The following is a 17,835-nucleotide window of genomic DNA, read 5'->3' on the forward strand; positions in this document are numbered from 1 at the left end:
GAGTATCCCATGGCAAAAAGACAGTCTCTTCAACAAACGGTGTTGGGAAAACTGGACAGGCACATGCAGAAGAATGAAACTGGATCACTTTCTTACACCATACACAAAAATAAATTTTAAAATGGATGAAGGAATAAACAGCGGACGGAGGCCGGCGGCGGCGGCTGGACCGGAGCGAGCAGGGGTTCGGCGGCCTCACCTGTCCCCACTCTCCGGCAGCGCGGCGGGCGGGGAGGGCGGCTGCCAGGTGTGCAACAGAGGAACATGGCTCAAGAAACTAATCACAGCCAAGTGCCTATGCTTTGTTCCACTGGCTGCGGATTTTATGGAAACCCTCGTACAAATGGCATGTGTTCAGTGTGCTATAAAGAACATCTTCAAAGACAGAATAGTAGTAATGGTAGAATAAGCCCACCTGCAGCCTCCGTCAGTAGCCTTTCGGAGTCTCTCCCTGTCCAGTGCGTGGACGGTGGTGGCCCCGACGTTCAGTGCCCGCTGGACTCTGCATGTGCGTCCGTGCAGCCAAGCCCTGTATCAAATCAGTCACTTTTATCAGAATCTGTAGCATCTTCCCAAGTGGACAGTACATCTGTGGACAAAGCAGTACCTGACCCAGAAGACCTGCAAGCTTCAGTATCAGATACGGCACAGCAGCCGTCTGAAGAGCAAAGCAAGTCTCTTGAAAAACCAAAACAAAAAAAGAATCGCTGTTTCATGTGCAGGAAGAAGGTGGGACTTACTGGGTTTGAATGCCGGTGTGGAAATGTTTACTGTGGTGTACACCGTTACTCCGATGTACACAATTGCTCTTACAATTACAAAGCTGATGCTGCTGAGAAAATCAGAAAAGAAAATCCAGTAGTTGTTGGTGAAAAGATCCAGAAGATTTGAACTCCTGCTGGAATACAAAATCCTTTGACCATTTGCAAACTAAAAATTGACTTGAGGTTTTTTTTCCTAGTCCTTGGGAATGTAGAGCAACGTACTTGCATAGACCTTTTAATCATGCATGTCGCCAGAAGAATAGATTTTTGTTTTTGTTTTGAAAATGACTCTGAACATTTATTTCCATTGCAGTTTCTGTGGCTGAAAAGACTTAAGTAAACTTTAGAAGTATTATCCTTTTAAGATCATTTTAATTTTAGTTGAGTGCAGAGAGCTTTTATAACAAACGTGGAGAAATTTTGGAGGGCCGTGATTTTTCCAGTATTAAACACGCATGCGTTGATCTTGCAGTTTATTTTCCATTGTGTATGTCCATAGCTTTTCTCTGCAGCACGATCCCTGCCGACGGCGCCACTCGGGGCCCGACTAGTTACCAGTCACGGAATGTGTCCTCATGCTTACGGCTGCTGCTGGGTGTTCATTAACAGAAGCTCTACATAAGTTAGCGTATAGTTTCTTTGCATCCACTCTTTATGTCTGAATCATTTGTCACAAGAGAGTGTGTGCTGATGAGATTCTAAGTTTGTGTGTTTTTAATTTTTTTTGAGCGCATTTCATTGACAACTGCGAGTTTCTTTCGGATTACGCTCACCGGTCTGTGTGTACACGGTGTGAAGAATGATTTGAAGTAATTGTGCTGTATTTATGTTTACCCACCAGTCTTTGATTAAATAAAATGGAAAACTGTTAAAAAAAAAATGGATGAAGGACGTAAATGTGAGACCAGAAACCAACAAAATTCCAGAAGAAAACACAGACAGCAACCTCTTTCACCTCAGGCATAGAAATTTCTTACTAGACACATTGCTGGGTTCAAGGGAAACAAAAGAAAATATGAACTATTAGGACTTCATCAAGATAAAAATCTCCTGCAGCCTTGGAATGGGAGAAGATATTTGCAAATTACCTATATGATAAAGGGTTAGTATCCAAAATCTATAAAAAAAATTTTTAGCAAACTCAACACCCAAAATAAAAATTAATTCAGTTAAGAAATGGGCAGAAGGTGTGAATAGACATTTTTCCAAAAAAGACATACAAATGGCTAACAGACACATGAAAAGATGTTCATCATTACTCATCATCAGGGAAATACAAATCAAAACCATGATGAGATACCACCCCACACCTCTCAGAATGGCTACAATTAGCAACACAGGAGACAGCAGTTGTTGGTGAGGATACAGAGAAAGGGAAACACCCTTGTATTGTTAGTGGGGATGCAAACTGGTACTACCATTCTGAAGAACTGTATGAAGTTTCCTTAAAAAGCTAAAAACAGACCTGCCCTGCCATCTAGCAATTTCACTACTAGGTATTTACCCAGAGGGCACAAAAACACAAATTCGAAGGATACATGTACTCCAATGTTTATAGCAGCATTATCAATAATAACCAAACTATGGAAAGAGCCCAAATGCCCATCTACTGATGAATAGATAATGAAGATGTGGTGCCTGTATAAGCAATGGAATAATACTCAGCTATCAAAAAAAAAAAAAAAAGAAAGAAAAGAAAAGAAATATGACCATTTGCAAGAACATGGGTGAAACTGAAGGGTATTAGGTTAAGCAAAATAAGCCAGGTAGAAAGGTAGTTATCATATATTACTCACATGTGGAATTTCAGAGGATCATACGGGAAGGGAAGGAAAAAGAAAACAAGATAAAAATCAGAAGGGGAGACAAACATTAAGACTCATAGTCATAGGTAACAAACTAAGGGTTGTTAGAGGGGAGAGGGCTGAGGAGATGGGGTAACTGGGTGATGGACATTAAGGAGGGCACAGGATGTAATGAGCACTGGGTGTTATAGGAGACTGATGAATCTCTGAACTCTCTCCGAAACTAATAACACACTGTATGTTAATCGAATTTAAGTTTCAAAAAATAAATTAGAAAAAGGAGGTGTGGTACACACACGCACTACACATACAGTGGGATACCACTCAGCCATCAGAAAGAATGCAGTCTTACCATTTGCAATGACATGGATGGCGCTAGAATGTATTATGCTAAGTAAAATATGTCAATCAGAGAAAGACAAATACAATTTGATTTTACTCATTTGGGGAATTTAAACAAAATGGATATACATATAAGGGGCGGGGAAGAGAGAGAGGGAAACTTAATGATAGAGAACAAATTGAGGGTTGGTGGAGGGAGATGGATGGACGATGGCCTAGAGGCATAATGGGTATTAAGGAGGGCACTTGTTATGATGAGCACTGGGTGTTTTACGTAAATGAAGAACCACTGAACAATATTCCTGAAACCAATATTGAGCTGCATATGACAACTAGAATTTAAGTTAAAAAAAAAAAAAAGACTAGGATATTTTTTACTTAGAACTGGGGGTGTCAGATATGTTTTTTCTTGCTGATATTTGCTCCACCTCATATTTTGTGTATTGGATTATGATGCTTTTGCTTTGCTTTTTATCTAATCTCATTTGCATTTCATATTCCTGAAATTCCTTAATTTTCTGGCTCAGTAATGGCACTATTTCCTATTATGGAGACACATTTTGTCATTAGAAAGGAAGTTCAGTATGTCTTTGTTTACTCTGCAAGACAACTCTCTAAGGACATTTAAAAAAAAACAAAACAATTTTTCTTTTAGATTTCTTGAAAAGACCAGGGCAATGCTCTGTGTCAGTTGTTGAGTGACAGAGCTGTGATTTGACCTCGAATTCTCTGTTTTCACCTCCGGATCTCTCATCCCTACCCAGGCACAATTGTGCATTGCATTTTATCCCATTCAGTTCCACTGAGTTCAACCAAAACATTCTGAATGCCTATAATGTGACAATACTGTATAAGCACTAAAAATACAGAGATGGATAAGACAAAAAGATCCTATCTCAAATCTATTCACACTTTTTGGCAGCACCTGAGTGGCTCAGTTGGTTAAGCCTCTGCCTTCAGCTCAGGTCATGATCCCAGGGTCCTGAGATTAAGCCCCACATCGGACTCTCTGCTCCACGGGGAGCCTGCTTCTCTCTCTCCCTCTGCTGCTCCTCACTGCTAGCTCTCTCTCTCTCTGTCAAATAAATAAATAAATAAATAAATAAAGTCTTTAAAAAAAATCTCTTCATACTTTTGTATGTGGAATATAATAAGGAAGGAAAATAAGGGAAAGCAAAGACTACGATGACTTACTAAACAATTTGCCTGAGATTATTCTGGTATAGGCTAACTGAAAAACGAATGTAAATTGAACAGACTTTCATTTATAAATACCCATTGTATGTTAGAGAAAATAACGACATGTCCCTTCTTTTAAAAAGTCTTGATATAATTTATAATATATTGCGGATTTGAAGTAACACGTAAATGATAGAAATAAACTTACTCATGTATACATTTTAAGGATTGAGTTTTTAAACCAACCTCCTACTTGTCAGAGTTATTTTCCAAAAGATGGGCAAATAGAAAAACAAGTAGTGTTATTCTTAAATGAATTTAAAAATATATTTAGGAAAACCAATGCTGTTGCTTAGTTGTCTAATTTACACTTGGCTTCTATCAGTTTAAGTAATATTTTCAAAGCTTCATGAAATAGGATATCTTAGAGAGCACTTGTCTGACTGTCTTTAGTTTTAGACAAAATGAAATTGAAGGAAGACTTATCTAGGGGCACACATAAATATAAAAGGCAAAGGCAAGCCTACTGCATAAATTGTTTCACCTAATCCCTTCCTAATGGAGCAGGAGCATGGGGATTCTTAGAGTAACTTAATTTCCCTTACTGTGCTTGAGGGAAACTTTTGCTTTGATGTTATGGGACACAGAATCCTGGTCTACGATTATGATTCCTCTAAAAAACAACAGGATAAGAAGGGCTAGACCATAATAAAACAAAAGGAAACTGTAGAGATTTTTCTTACATGTAATCAAATTTGTTTCATTAATGGCCCAAACTAGAGGGTATCTAATAAAATCAGTGGGATTTTTTTGGTTGTTGACATCTATCATATTGAAAGGAATATTGCTGATGGCTTCCCCATTAGAATTTAAGGAGAAAATAGACTCATGGCACAAGTGTGGTCTTATTTTTTGCTCACTAGTTTCAAAGAAAGGAGGTGGCTGAGAAAAGTGAGACATGATTACTGACTGAAAGAAATTAGTATGCTTTTCATGGAATTCAATGCTGATGAAGGGAAAGAACAATATTAAGAGATTAATTTGCATTCCCTATAGGAATTGAGGATCTAAGAAAGGGAAAAATATATATGTGTGTCTTTTGTAATGTATGTACCCTTTAGCTACCGCAGATTCCAATTAGATGTCAGTAGAACATCAGTAGTAGGCAAACACTGCAGACATAATAGCTGTAGGCAGAATCTACCAAATGATACTAAGAGTAGCCCATGGAAAATTGAGAACAAGGTATTATCATAGTTTCAAAATATGTATTGTAAGATATTAAGTGGAAAGAGAGTAACCCAGCAAACATTATTTTAATCAAGTGATCAAAATTAACATCACCAGTAAAAAGACTTATTATTTTTGACTCTTTGGTATTTATGCCAAATGCTCATAACCTCTATCCAATCATGAGAAAACATCAATCAAACCCAAACTGAAGGACAGAAATCCAAATCGAAGGGTCTTCTACAAAACATCGGTAGTACTATTGATGAGTGTCAAGATTATAAAACATAAATAAGACTAAGAATTGTTCCAGCCTGGAAGAGAATAAGGGAAAAAACAGCAAAAATGACATGCGGACTCCTGCACTGGATCCCAAGATATTAAGAGGATATTAGTGAAAAACTGGTGAAATCTGAATGAGATATGTAGTTTGATGAATAGTACTGTATCGATGTTAATTTCCTGGTACTGATCATTTTACTACGATATACCAGATGTTAAAATGAGTGGAAGCTGGTTAGAGATAGGAACCTCTGTGCTATTTCTGCGACTATTAAGTCTAACATTATTATACAAATAGAAGTTTAAAAATCATTTTAGCAGGAGAATACACATTTTGAGGTAATACACTTATTCCACCCAACTTTTAAGTTTTGTTAATATGAAACAAACTAGATTTGGAGAAGAAAATGAAACCTCTATGGAGAATGAGTGAGGGAAATGGGGGAAAATGTGAAGGCTTTTGCATTCAGGGATACACCTACTAGTCATTCCTCATCAGAAATGAAAGCTTGTGTCCTGAAAGAATGACATGGGCCTCCAAAGCATGGAGGTGACATGGGATAGAACATGGAGAAAGCAAAACAGAAAGATGGCTGGTGTCAGAGGTAGACCAATTCCTTTTCAAATCTCAAATCCTCTGCAAATCTCAAATCTTCTACCTGATTAACTGCGTGACCAGTATAACCATAATTTACCAGCACTACCACCATCACTACTTTTCCTCTTCCTTGACTTCTTCCCTCTCCCATCCTTCCCCCTTCTTCCCCGCCTTCTCCTTTTCTAAGTAGAGATCACAGAATTTATCTTAGAGGTTTCCCAGATATTACTGAAATAATGCAAATATTGTTTACATAAGAGCTCCTAACCCCATTCCAGTTAAAGCCATACATTTCTTATTAAACTAATACAGAATCATTACACAAAGTTTAAAAGAAAAAAAAAACACATACCTTTTCATTTACCAACAGGTATGTGTTGTCTCTAAGTCTTATGGGTATATTTTTAAATGGTTGTGATTTTAGTGTATCATTTTTGTATTGCATTTTCTTCACTTACTGCTTGTATATGTTATCAGTTGCTACAATATTTTTTAAATAATTACCTCCCCACAACTGAATATTTAAATTGATTCCATTTTCTTAACTATTGTAAGCCATCCCTGTTGAATTTAATATTGCTTTTTACATGGATTATTCCTTTTATAAAGGACTGCACATTAACAGTGTAGGTTTTTGTGAATTCAGTGGTTAAAAATTAGCCCTCTTTATAAACTTTTATTATTTTTACCTACTTTATAAATAATTAAAGGCATGAATCTTAAATCACTGAAGGTTTTTAACATTATCGTCAGAAGTATTTAGGATCACACCCCAACCCTGGTGAAGAAAAATGTACAACCACCACTGTTTAGATAGAAACAGCATGACCAGTATTACGCAGATACTAGTTCTTGTTATTACTAATATTGGCATGTGCTATAGGTAAAAAATAACTGTCAATAATTCTTACTATCATTCTCTTAGGCCTCTTGTGCCACTGACGGAAGTGGACAAATATACCGAAGAGAAGAGATCTTTTACATTATTTGGGGAAGCCCATCACAGGATATCTCATTTCCCAGTGTTACTGCACTGCAAATGTTTGCTTGGTTCTTTTGATTTTGAGCAGTGACTTCTTTGTGTGGCATTTTTCTTGGTCCCTAGGTTCTGTAGATTTCTGCCTTGTAATTATATACATATATCTCCCACTATACTCTGAATTTTAAGCTTATGTTAGGTTGATTTTGCTTACATTTTGTGATCTCTGATTCATTGTGATCTATCCAGTGTCTTTCTTTTGTTGTGTGATCTCACGTCTTGTTGCCTTGTTCAGCTGTTAGGCTGCCTCCCTTGATCCAATATGCAAAATTTAAAGACCATGGACATCATGAAAAGCTGACATTTTAATTTTATTGGAGTATAGCATACGTTTATCAGCTTATTAGAGTGAAAGATAAAAGGTTAAGAAAATAGGGCACAGGATACAAACTTTTCCATCATCTGTTCCTGAGCTGGGAATGAAAAGTGAAGCACAAATTCCCAGTTAGAATTCACTTTACTAGTTTTGACAGTATCAGAAACAAACTAATTCACAGAGTTATTTTGTTAAAAAATACAAAACATTAAATTTGTCATTTAACATATGAATACAGGGCACTGAAATACACATTTCACATTATCATGCAAGTTTTGCCATCATCTCCAGGGTAGTTCATTTTCCAAATTTGAAACCCTGTACCAATTAAACAATAACTCCCTTTTGCCTCCACCCCCAGCCCCTGGCAACCATTATTCAATTTCTGTGAATTTTGCTACTCTAGGTACTGAGAATAATAGAACGTTTTGTCCCTTTGTGACTGGATTATTTCACTTAGCATAAGGTTATCAAGGTTTAACCACGTTGTAGCATGTTTTTAATTTCCTTCCTTTTCAAGGCTGAACAATATTTCATTATATGTATATACTGCATTTTGTTTATTAACTCACCCATTAATGGACACCTGAGCTGTTTCCACCTTTTAGCTGGAATAATGCTGCTCTGAGCACATACATGTACATGTCTAAATCTCTGCTTTCAAACTTGTTAGATATACAATCTTGCCAATACCCAGGATTTGTCATTTTCTGTTTGTTTCTTGCCAATACTCAACACTTACTATTTTCTCTTTGTTCTAACAGTTTTAAAAAAAAACTAGTCATCCTAATGGATTTGAGTTAGCATCTCATCGTGGTATTGATTTGCATTTTCCTAATTATCTTTGATAGGTATATTTTGGTGTGGTTACTGTTCACTTGTAGATCTTTAGAGAAATGTCTGTATATTCAAGTCCTTTGCCCACTTTTAATTATTTTTTCATGTCCACTATAGTTTTAATAATGGAATTTTAAATTTTGTTTTTAAGATTTATTTATTTTTTAGAGGGAGAGAGAGGGAGAGAGAGAGCGCATGGTGGGGAGGGGCAGAGGGAGAGAGAGTCTTAAGCAGACTCCACTCTGAGTGCAGAGCTCACATGGGACTTAATCTCATGACCCTAAGATCAAGGCTTGGGCAGAAACCACAAGTCGGAAGTTTGACCGAGTGAGCCGCCCAGGCATCCCAATAATGGAAGCTTTAAACTTTGAATCAAAAGGTGAGGTGAAGAGAGATATGATAAAGAGTTTTGGCTTCAATCCAATATATTGGACTGTATCTAGGTATTTCACGTGTCTTGACGGGGAGGAAAATGCAAGCCAGCTGTTATTCCATATACGGTAGCATAGCACGGTTGAAATAATGGGTTACAGAGACTCCACAGATTATAGGGAAATGATAATATCTGGAAACCCCCAGCCCCAATCTGAGCAGACAGGTGGTTTCTCCTCAAGGGGTAAAAAAGTAACTAATTTCTTAAAATAAGCCATCTGTCTGAAGAACCATTTTTACATTTAATAAATAAGATATTTAAAGGGTTGAGAAATTTGTTAACTCAAAAAACAGAAAAAAAAGAAACTATGATTTGCCCAATCATAATGCAACACCAATCTGAGACATCTTTGTTGAATGTGACATAGGAAATACTTCAGTTGCCCTTCCTGAAATATTCCATGCAGGTAGCTGGACTGGTAAAAAGCAAGTCAATAGATCAAACTAGTCTGTGATGACAAATATGACTTGTTGACAGCACTGTATATTGTCACTGATCACCAAGATCGAATCAGGCAGAACAAGCAAGTCACATGCTCTTATGATAAAGGTCCAACTCAGGGTGTTAAACTAGTGGTAATTGTGTCATATCTGTATGTTGTTTAACTCTTCTACTATTGGCTAAACGCCCACCTGCTATTCACTAGCCCTCTTCTTCACTCTGCATGCTCCATCTTCTTAGAAACAGAACTTCCCTACTCAGGTTGCAGACTAACAAGCTCATGTTCATGCTGGTGTCAGCCACTAAGGACCTCCACTTTGCTGAAGCGGCAAGCCCTGCTCATTCTTCAGATTCTAACTCAAGCATCTTCCTTGTGAAGAATTATGTCATCATCCAAGGCAGCTGATAATGTCATCTTAGCCTTCTTACTCTGTATATAAGCAGCATTTTCCCCCACTGAACTTAAAAATGGTGACTCCTATAGTAGAGTGTGATTATGTGGGGAAATCAACTATATCTTGCACAGCTATGTAGCCCTAGTTTCTGCAAGTAAAACTTGATTTAAAAAAAAAAGTTTGCTAATGAGTCAAACAGGTTGGAAATACTGTTGACAAAGTGAGAGTTTGCTTTAAAAAATCCTATGAATGATTGTCATATTAAGGCTTCAATCCCTTTTTGCTTAAAATTAAAAGCTACAAATAAAATTATTTTCAGCTTTTTTAAAAAAGATTTTATTTATTTATCTGAAAGAGAATGAGAGAGAGCATGAAAGGGAGGAAGGTCAGAGGGAGAAGGAGACTCCCCACTGATCAAGGAGCCCCACATGGGACTCAATCCTGGAAGTCCAAGATCATGACCTGAGCCGAAGGCAGTCGCTTAACTTACTGAGCCACCGAGATGCCCCTGTTTTCAGTTTCTAAGCACAGAGCAAAAACAAATTCCAATTTAAAAAAAAAAATGTAATTGTCAGGATACTAGGGTGCTGAGATTGCAAATCTTATTCTTTGGGTTGGGGTTGTTAATTAAAAAGGATTTGCTGGAATCTGTAATCCAAATTTGAACGTGGAAATTTGTAGGAATCAGAAATCCCCATAGGTTTGTGTCGCATAGTGGAAACCAATGCTTTCTGGTGATTAAAGGGGCTAATTTGTTAGCTAGTTTCTTTAACTAGTCTTACAGGAAATGGAAAAACCTAATGCTCATTTCCCCTGGCCTGTATGCAGTGCCAGCTACAGGCTGATTTTTCTCTCTATCCCGCTCAGATTTCACAGAGCCAGACACACAGGGTAGAATGGCAGGGTTTAAGCAAAGCTTGCACATCACTGGGAAGGTAACAGTGTTAAACTGTGTGAAAATAAATAAAGGAAACCTCATTTTAAAAGGATTTGGAAAGGCCTGAAGGGGGCACAGACAACTCAGGCACAGACAACTCGGCAACCAGCCGCAAGAAGGAAGATAAGAATGCAGTGACCACAGAGGCGGTTTCAGGTAGGAGTTTCATCTGCTTTTAAGAAGAGAAACCCCTTCCTGACCAGGAACAAGGCAGCCAATGAGAATCCTCCACAACCTCAAACTCCTGTTCCTTCCCAGTGAACTTCTGGGTAAAACAAACCTCCTCCATTTCCTCCAAAAGGTAATAAAAGCTGAATTCCCCTTTGCATCTTCAGACCTGCCTCTGGTTGGCCACCGTTTGCTAATCCTGAATTACAATTCCTTTGCTGTCCCTGGATAAGCTCATTTTGCTGGTGTAATAACTGGGTCTTTAATTTTTAAGGTTGACAACAGCAAAACTCATGCACCTTTCCTTCCAAAACAAAGAAACCGGTTCTTTTTTTTTTTTTTTTTTTTAATTTTTTATTTTTTATAAACATATATTTTTATCCCCAGGGGTACAGGTCTGTGAATCACCAGGTTTACACACTTCACAGCACTCACCAAATCACATACCCTCCCCAATGTCTATAATCCCACCCCCTTCTCCCAAACCCCCTCCCCCCGGCAACCCTCAGTTTGTTTTGTGAGATTAAGAGTCACTTATGGTTTGTCTCCCTCCCAATCCCATCTTGTTTCATTTATTCTTCTCCTACCCACTTAAGCCTCCATGTTGCATCACCACTTCCTCATATCAGGGTAGCGAAATAAGTCAAGCAGAGAAAGACAACTATCATAAGAAACCGGTTCTTGATGAGCTTATCAGTCTCTCATCCTCTCTCTCTGTGTAGAACTACTGCACTTTGATACCCCTCCTTTGCCAAAACAATGTAGAGTGGCTTTTTTTTTTTTTTTTTTGTACATTACCTCAAACATTTGCCCAGTCTCTTTGTATCGGCTCACCGCATTTTTTTTTTTCATCAGTAATTTTCTGATTAGTGAGCCTTTTACTCATGGCAGCCCTTAATGATGTCGCTTCAGGGAAGGTGCTCGGAATGAATTTTATGTCTGCTTGCTTTATCGAAGTAGTAAAGACCTTTTGCATCCTTTTCCTTTCCCAGTTCCCTCAGTGCTGCATTCTAGCCCAGCTGATGGATTGTTTCCTGTCTACAATCACTAACCACTGTCATTCCGTCTGGGTTCTCATGCGTTTAACTCGAGCTGTCTCATTGTCCTGTCCTCTTAATTTAAATGCTTGTCTCCTTGCCTCTCAGTCTAATAGCTCATTCCTTCTCCTCCCCTATTACCCAGCATTGTTTCTCCATCATATCACTTGCAATTTCCAGGATGACATATTTTACTTCAGATCATAGCTCATTTAGTCTTTCGCCTGCTGGTATGCTAATAGCATCTCAAGCTAATCATTAATTTCCACCCTGTGGTTTCAGTAATTCCTTCCATGCTAAATCTTGCATAGAAAAATTGTTTTAGGTTTGGCACCTTAACTTAGTCTAAGGGAAATATGAACCAAAAGATGTCGAGTCACTGCCAGAGGCCCCACTGGTCAATGGGAACATTATTGCTCACTTAGTTAAAGACTTCTAAAGAGCTGGAAAAATTGAAAAAAAAAAAAAAAAGAAAGAAAGAAAGAACGAACCAACAACAAAAACAGAAATGACTGTAAACCTGCTTCTTTATGTGTGTTTAATTCATATCTTTTGAAATAAAAGGTAGTATTTTGTAAAATTATTATTTATATGACATTGCAAATAAATATATGTTTGGGGATAAAAAAGCATCAAAAGGGAAGAAAAATTATAAAATATTAGTGCTTAAAGGATCTTCAGAAATAAACTTCAAGATTCTCACTTTTACATAGGCAAAATCTGAGGCCCATGGAGTTTCAAAGATTTCCCAGGAGTCATACATTCTTTTAACCAAGGATTCCTGGGTGATGGGTGGGGAACTGGCCCTTGGCTAACTTCCTTTTGCAGTGCCTGAGGCAAGAGAACCAACAACCGGCTCTGAATCCACTTCCCTCACCCACTCCAGGCTCCTGTAGGACACAGCATAGTTCCACTTAGTTGTGCATCTTCATACAGTTAAGCTTGTTCCATCACCTTCTACACAGCACATCTCCACCCACAAGAAGCTACTGCTACTATGGTTATGGTCTGCGTTTGGGAGAACCACCAGGGAAATGCAGCGGACCTAGAAGCTGGCTCCAGGTGGGTAGGCCAGGGAGTCCTAGAGTATCAGGTCTTAAAAGAATGCTTTACAAGGGTAAAAATATATAGGCTCTAGGCTGGCTAATTTGGAGACTTTCTCTCTCTCTCTCTCTCTCACACACACACACACACGCACATGCACACACACACACACATCCTATTTTCTCTTAATTCCCTTTTCCCCCTACTTGTTTAGGTCTTTCTGTTTCAAATTGTGGAATGTCCTCAATTCTGCCTTCCTCCTCTACCCCCTCCCCAAAGACCCTCCCCCAAATATCTGATATTTTGTTTTCTTTCATATTTAAGTTTGGGACACTAAAATACTGATAGACGCTTTATGTTGGGATGAGGGGAGGAAGCAGACTATCAACTAATGATTTTCCTTATAGAAAAATGATATGGGCAGATTGGGGACCCATACATTTCCATGGAGGACTTCAACATACCAGTATCCAGAGGTCTGTTTTATTGGGTTATTCAGTGTCACCATAGAAGGATTCACCTATCTCACACCTGGGACATGTAAATCTGGCTATCAACATTCTTAATCATAGAGGAGGGCTAATTTCACTGAAAGCGTCTTCTTTTTTTTTTTTTTTGGGCAATGTAGCACTTTCTTTCATCTGCAGTGACCAGTGTTCCTGAGTCTGATGCTTCTCCAATTCAATTTTTCCAGTTCCCTGATAAACAACCCGAGTTGAGGTAAGTAGTGAGTGAGATGCATGGAAGGAGAAATAACCTGGAGTATACCTGCCTCATATTGTGCTTTTTACCTATCTCCCTAATTTTAGTCCCACACATCATACTCAATCCTCATTCCCACTCTTATATTCCACCCAATATCAGTGCCTCTGATTCCTAAGTCTACTCAGTGTCTGTATTACTAATTATCTTTCATTTGTATTACCCTCTGCAGGCATTTGAAATCAACTTCCTGAATCTGCTGATGCTTCATCCACATTCTATCATGAAGTTTGTTAACATCCTGTTTCCACTCCTCTTCTCTTTGTAATTGTAAATTTATAATTAAACATCCTTTATTTTTATTTTATTAAAGTTTCAGAAGACCACAAAACACAAATAATTGATTTAGCTGTTGACCATCAGATACCTTCCAGGTAGGGTAAGGAGAAGTTGATTTATTATTTATGACCTATTATTTACATGGCTTATGTAAGGACCTATTTTATATTTTTATTTTAGCCAGAGGCTTCCATTGAGGTTAAACAATAACTTTGTTGTTTAACCCTTAAACTGTCCCTGCTCCCCTTCCCCCAAGGGACTTAAAAACAAGTCCTGGAAACCAGCTCCAGGTGTGGAAGCCAAGAAAAACAAGGCTGTACCCGCCTCAAGTCTAGCCCTGACATAAGTACAGTCATCTTGGCAAAGCAAAAGCCAGCACCTTGCTCATAGAAGTGGGTTAGCATAAGAATGGCCATCTTGAAGGCTGGGAAGCCATTTTACTGAGGGTCCCTAACCAGCCCACAGTGTGCATGTAACTTGGGATAAGAGAAAGTAGCTAAAACCTAAGAAACAACTTAATCATATACCAACAGGGTGGTTAGGCGGTGGCTCCACAGGGACCAGATGTTAAAGAAAAACAAATAGTTAACTTGCAGAGATCACAATCCTGCAAGACAGGAGTCTCACTTGGTTTGCAAATGTCCTGGTGATTTACAACAAAAAGGGCTATCTCTTCAATGGCCCAATTTCCAGAGACAGAGGGCTCAGTTCCTCAAGGCCTAAGGTTGCCCTCCCCACCATAAAACTGAAGGAGGCTGAGGCAGAAGGAAATGTAAATAAAGTTAAATTTCTTCTAAACTTAAATCTCACTTAACCGCCAGGATGGCGCCAGGGTGATGCTGTGGTGGCAAAAGGTTAAACAAAGTTAAACTGTCAAAGTGGGGCACAAGATATGTATGCAGCTATGAAAAAAGTGCCTTGAAAATGCTATATAAACCATTGGCTTTGAGTGCTCAGGGTCCTTGTTGAAACCCGCTGCGCCGGGCAGATACTTGGACCCCAACTAGCTGGAAATAAACCTCGCTGTGTGACTTGCATTATTGAGAGTGTTCTCTGTCTAATTGAGGGGTGGTCAACTCCGTACCCTAACACTTACAAAATTACTAAAAAGAGTAGGTAAGCAGTTCTTGACGAATTCCCTGAACAAGACTGCTGAATTAAAACCACTAGGTAGATATGAGTTTGTGATGTTTGAGATGCCTGAGAATGAAGATACCACCATCACTATTTCTTACTACAGGACCACACTGTGTTTGCTATGAACTGAACCAACAAAATATTGGCCTCGCATCTCTCCATAGACATGTAACTAGGTTCTGGAATTTCGATTTCTGGTGCAGTTCACACAGAGAAACATAAGATAGTCTTGCTTGCCAGAGGAGTCTTCTCTCTGTTTCCTGCTATTTTCTTTACCTTCAAAATAAAATGCTGGTACTTTAGCTTGGCTGAATGTAGAAAATAGGCATAATCTGAACTGCAACAGTCTAGGAAATGTGGCTTTCCATACACTAATACACAAGAGAATTAGAACAGAATTGAGTGAGAGCTTATATAAAACGTCTTCCACACCTGTGTTTAACTGAGTTCTCTTTCTGTGCATTTCCTATGAATTCATATGTATATATGGCATTCGGTTGTCTACATCATTGATAATTTCATTCATAGGTGTCATCATTCACTATTTCCCCTCAAAAGGACCTCAGGAGTTTTTTGTTAGATCAAGGATAAAAAGACAGGACTTAGGTGTTCCTGTATTCAAGGCAAGTATCACTGATAAATCACAGTAATCTCTTTGACTGCTATTCACTGTGACCTCAGACTCCTTCCTAAAATTACAATCTATGTGGTCACTATAAAAAGGCTGGAATCTGTATGAAGCTCCTGAAAGCAAACCCGAGCGGATTACTCACCCCGGCCCCTGATAAGGGCGGTGCAATTCCGCCTGGGGCAAAGACACTTGAGAATCACTACAACAGGCCCCTCCCCCAGAAGATCAACAAGAAATCCAGCCAAGACCAAGTTCACCTACCAAGGAGTGCGGTTTCAATACCAAGGAGAGCAGCAGAATTCCAGAGGAGGAGAAAGCCAAGCACGGAACTCATGGCTTTTACCCTGTGATTTTTTTTAGTCTTGCAGTTAATTTAATCTTTTTCTTTTTCATTTTTTGTTGTTTTTCTTCTCGCCTTCGGGTAAAAATTTTTTTTTAACTGTTACCTTTTTTCTTTTTTAATGATTTTTTACTAGTTTACCTAATATATATATTTTTTCTTTTTTACATTTTTCTTAGGTGTTTTCTTTTTTTTAAATTCTTTTCTTTTTTTTCTTTTTTCTATTTTTTTTCCTTCTTCCTTTTTGAACCTCTTTTTATCCCCTTTCTCCCCACTCACGATTTTGGATCTCTTCTAATTTGGTTAAAGCATATTTTCCTGGGGTTGTTGCCATCCTTTTAGTATTTTACTTGCCCCTTCATATACTCTTATCTGGACAAAATGACAAGACGGAAAAATTCAACACACAAAAAAAAAGAACAAGAGGCAGTACCGAAAGCTAGGGACCTAATCAATACAGACATTGGTAATATGTCAGATCTAGAGTTCAGAATGACAATTCTCAAGGTTCTAGCCGGGCTCGAAAAATGCATGGAAGATATTAGAGAAACCCTCTCGAGAGATATAAAAGCCCTTTCTGGAGAAATAAAAGAACTAAAATCTAACCAAGTTGAAATTAAAAAAGCTATTAATGAGGTGCAATAAAAAATGGAGGCTCTCACTGCTAGGATAAATGAGGCAAAAGAAAGAATTAGTGATATAGAAGACCAAATGACAGAAAATAAAGAAGCTGAGCAAAGGAGGGACAAACAGCTACTGGACCATGAGGGGAGAATTCGAGAGATAAGTGACACCATAAGATGAAACAACATTAGAATAATTGGGATTCCAGAAGAAGAGAGAGGGGAGCAGAAGGTATACTGGAGAGAATTATTGGGGAGAATTTCCCCAATATGGCAAAGGGAACGAGCATCAAAATTCAGGAGGTTCAGAGAACGCCCCTCAAAATCAATAAGAATAGGCCCACACCCCGTCAACTAATAGTAAAATTTACAATCTCAGTGACAAAGAGAAAATCCTGAAAGCAGCCCGGGAAAAGAAGTCTGTAACATACAATGGTAAAAATATTAGATTGGCAGCTGACTTATCCACAGAGACCTGGCAGGCCAGAAAGAGCTGGCATGATATTTTCAGAGCACTAAATGAGAAAAACATGCAGCCAAGAATACTATATCCAGCTAGGCTATCATTGAAAATAGAAGGAGAGATTAAAAGCTTCCAGGACAAACAAAAACTGAAAGAATTTGCAAACACCAAACCAGCTCTATAGGAAATCTTGAAAGGGGTCCTCTAAGCAAAGAGAGAGCCTACAAGTGGTAGATCAGAAAGTAACAGAGACCATATACAGTAACAATCACCTTACAGGCAATACAATGGCACTAAATTCATATCTCTCAATAGTTACCCTGAATGTTAATGGGCTAAATGCCCCTGTCAAAAGACACAGGGTATCAGAATGGATAAAAAAACAAAACCCATCTATATGTTGCCTCCAACAAACTCATTTTAAGGCCGAAGACACCTCCAGATTTAAAGTGAGGGGGTGGAAAAGAATTTACCATGCTAATAGACATCAGAAGAAAGCAGGAGTGGCAATCCTTATATCAGATCAATTAGATTTTAAGCCAAAGACTATAATAAGAGATGAGGAAGGACACTATATCATCCTCAAAGGGTCTGTCCAACAAGAAGATTTAACAATTTTAAATATCTATGCCCCCAACGTGGGAGCAGCCAACTATATAAACCAATTAATAACAAAATCAAAGAAACACATCAACAAAAATACAATAATAGTAGGGGACTTTAACACTCCCCTCACTGAAATGGACAGATCAT

General features: G+C 38.4%; 1 protein-coding gene across 1 annotated transcript; it reads left to right on the forward strand.

Moving 5' to 3' along the window:
- Positions 1 to 234: 234 nt before the first annotated feature.
- Positions 235 to 1,125, forward strand: LOC101677419 (AN1-type zinc finger protein 6-like). Its single transcript, XM_045079684.1, has one exon. The coding sequence runs from the start codon at positions 265 to 267 to the stop codon at positions 889 to 891; it is 627 nt and encodes a 208-aa protein (XP_044935619.1). The 5' UTR covers positions 235 to 264; the 3' UTR covers positions 892 to 1,125.
- The last annotated feature ends 16,710 nt before the right edge of the window (positions 1,126 to 17,835 follow it).

This window comes from Mustela putorius, unplaced genomic scaffold (genome assembly GCF_011764305.1).
Source record: "Mustela putorius furo isolate JIRA1106 unplaced genomic scaffold, ASM1176430v1.1 tig00000421_pilon_pilon_pilon, whole genome shotgun sequence".
NCBI classification, from domain to species: Eukaryota; Metazoa; Chordata; class Mammalia; order Carnivora; family Mustelidae; genus Mustela; species Mustela putorius.

Coding starts and splice junctions, on each gene's coding strand:
- LOC101677419 (XM_045079684.1), top strand. CDS start 265: ATGGCTCAAGAAACTAATCACAGCCAAGTGCCTATGCTTTGTTCCACT.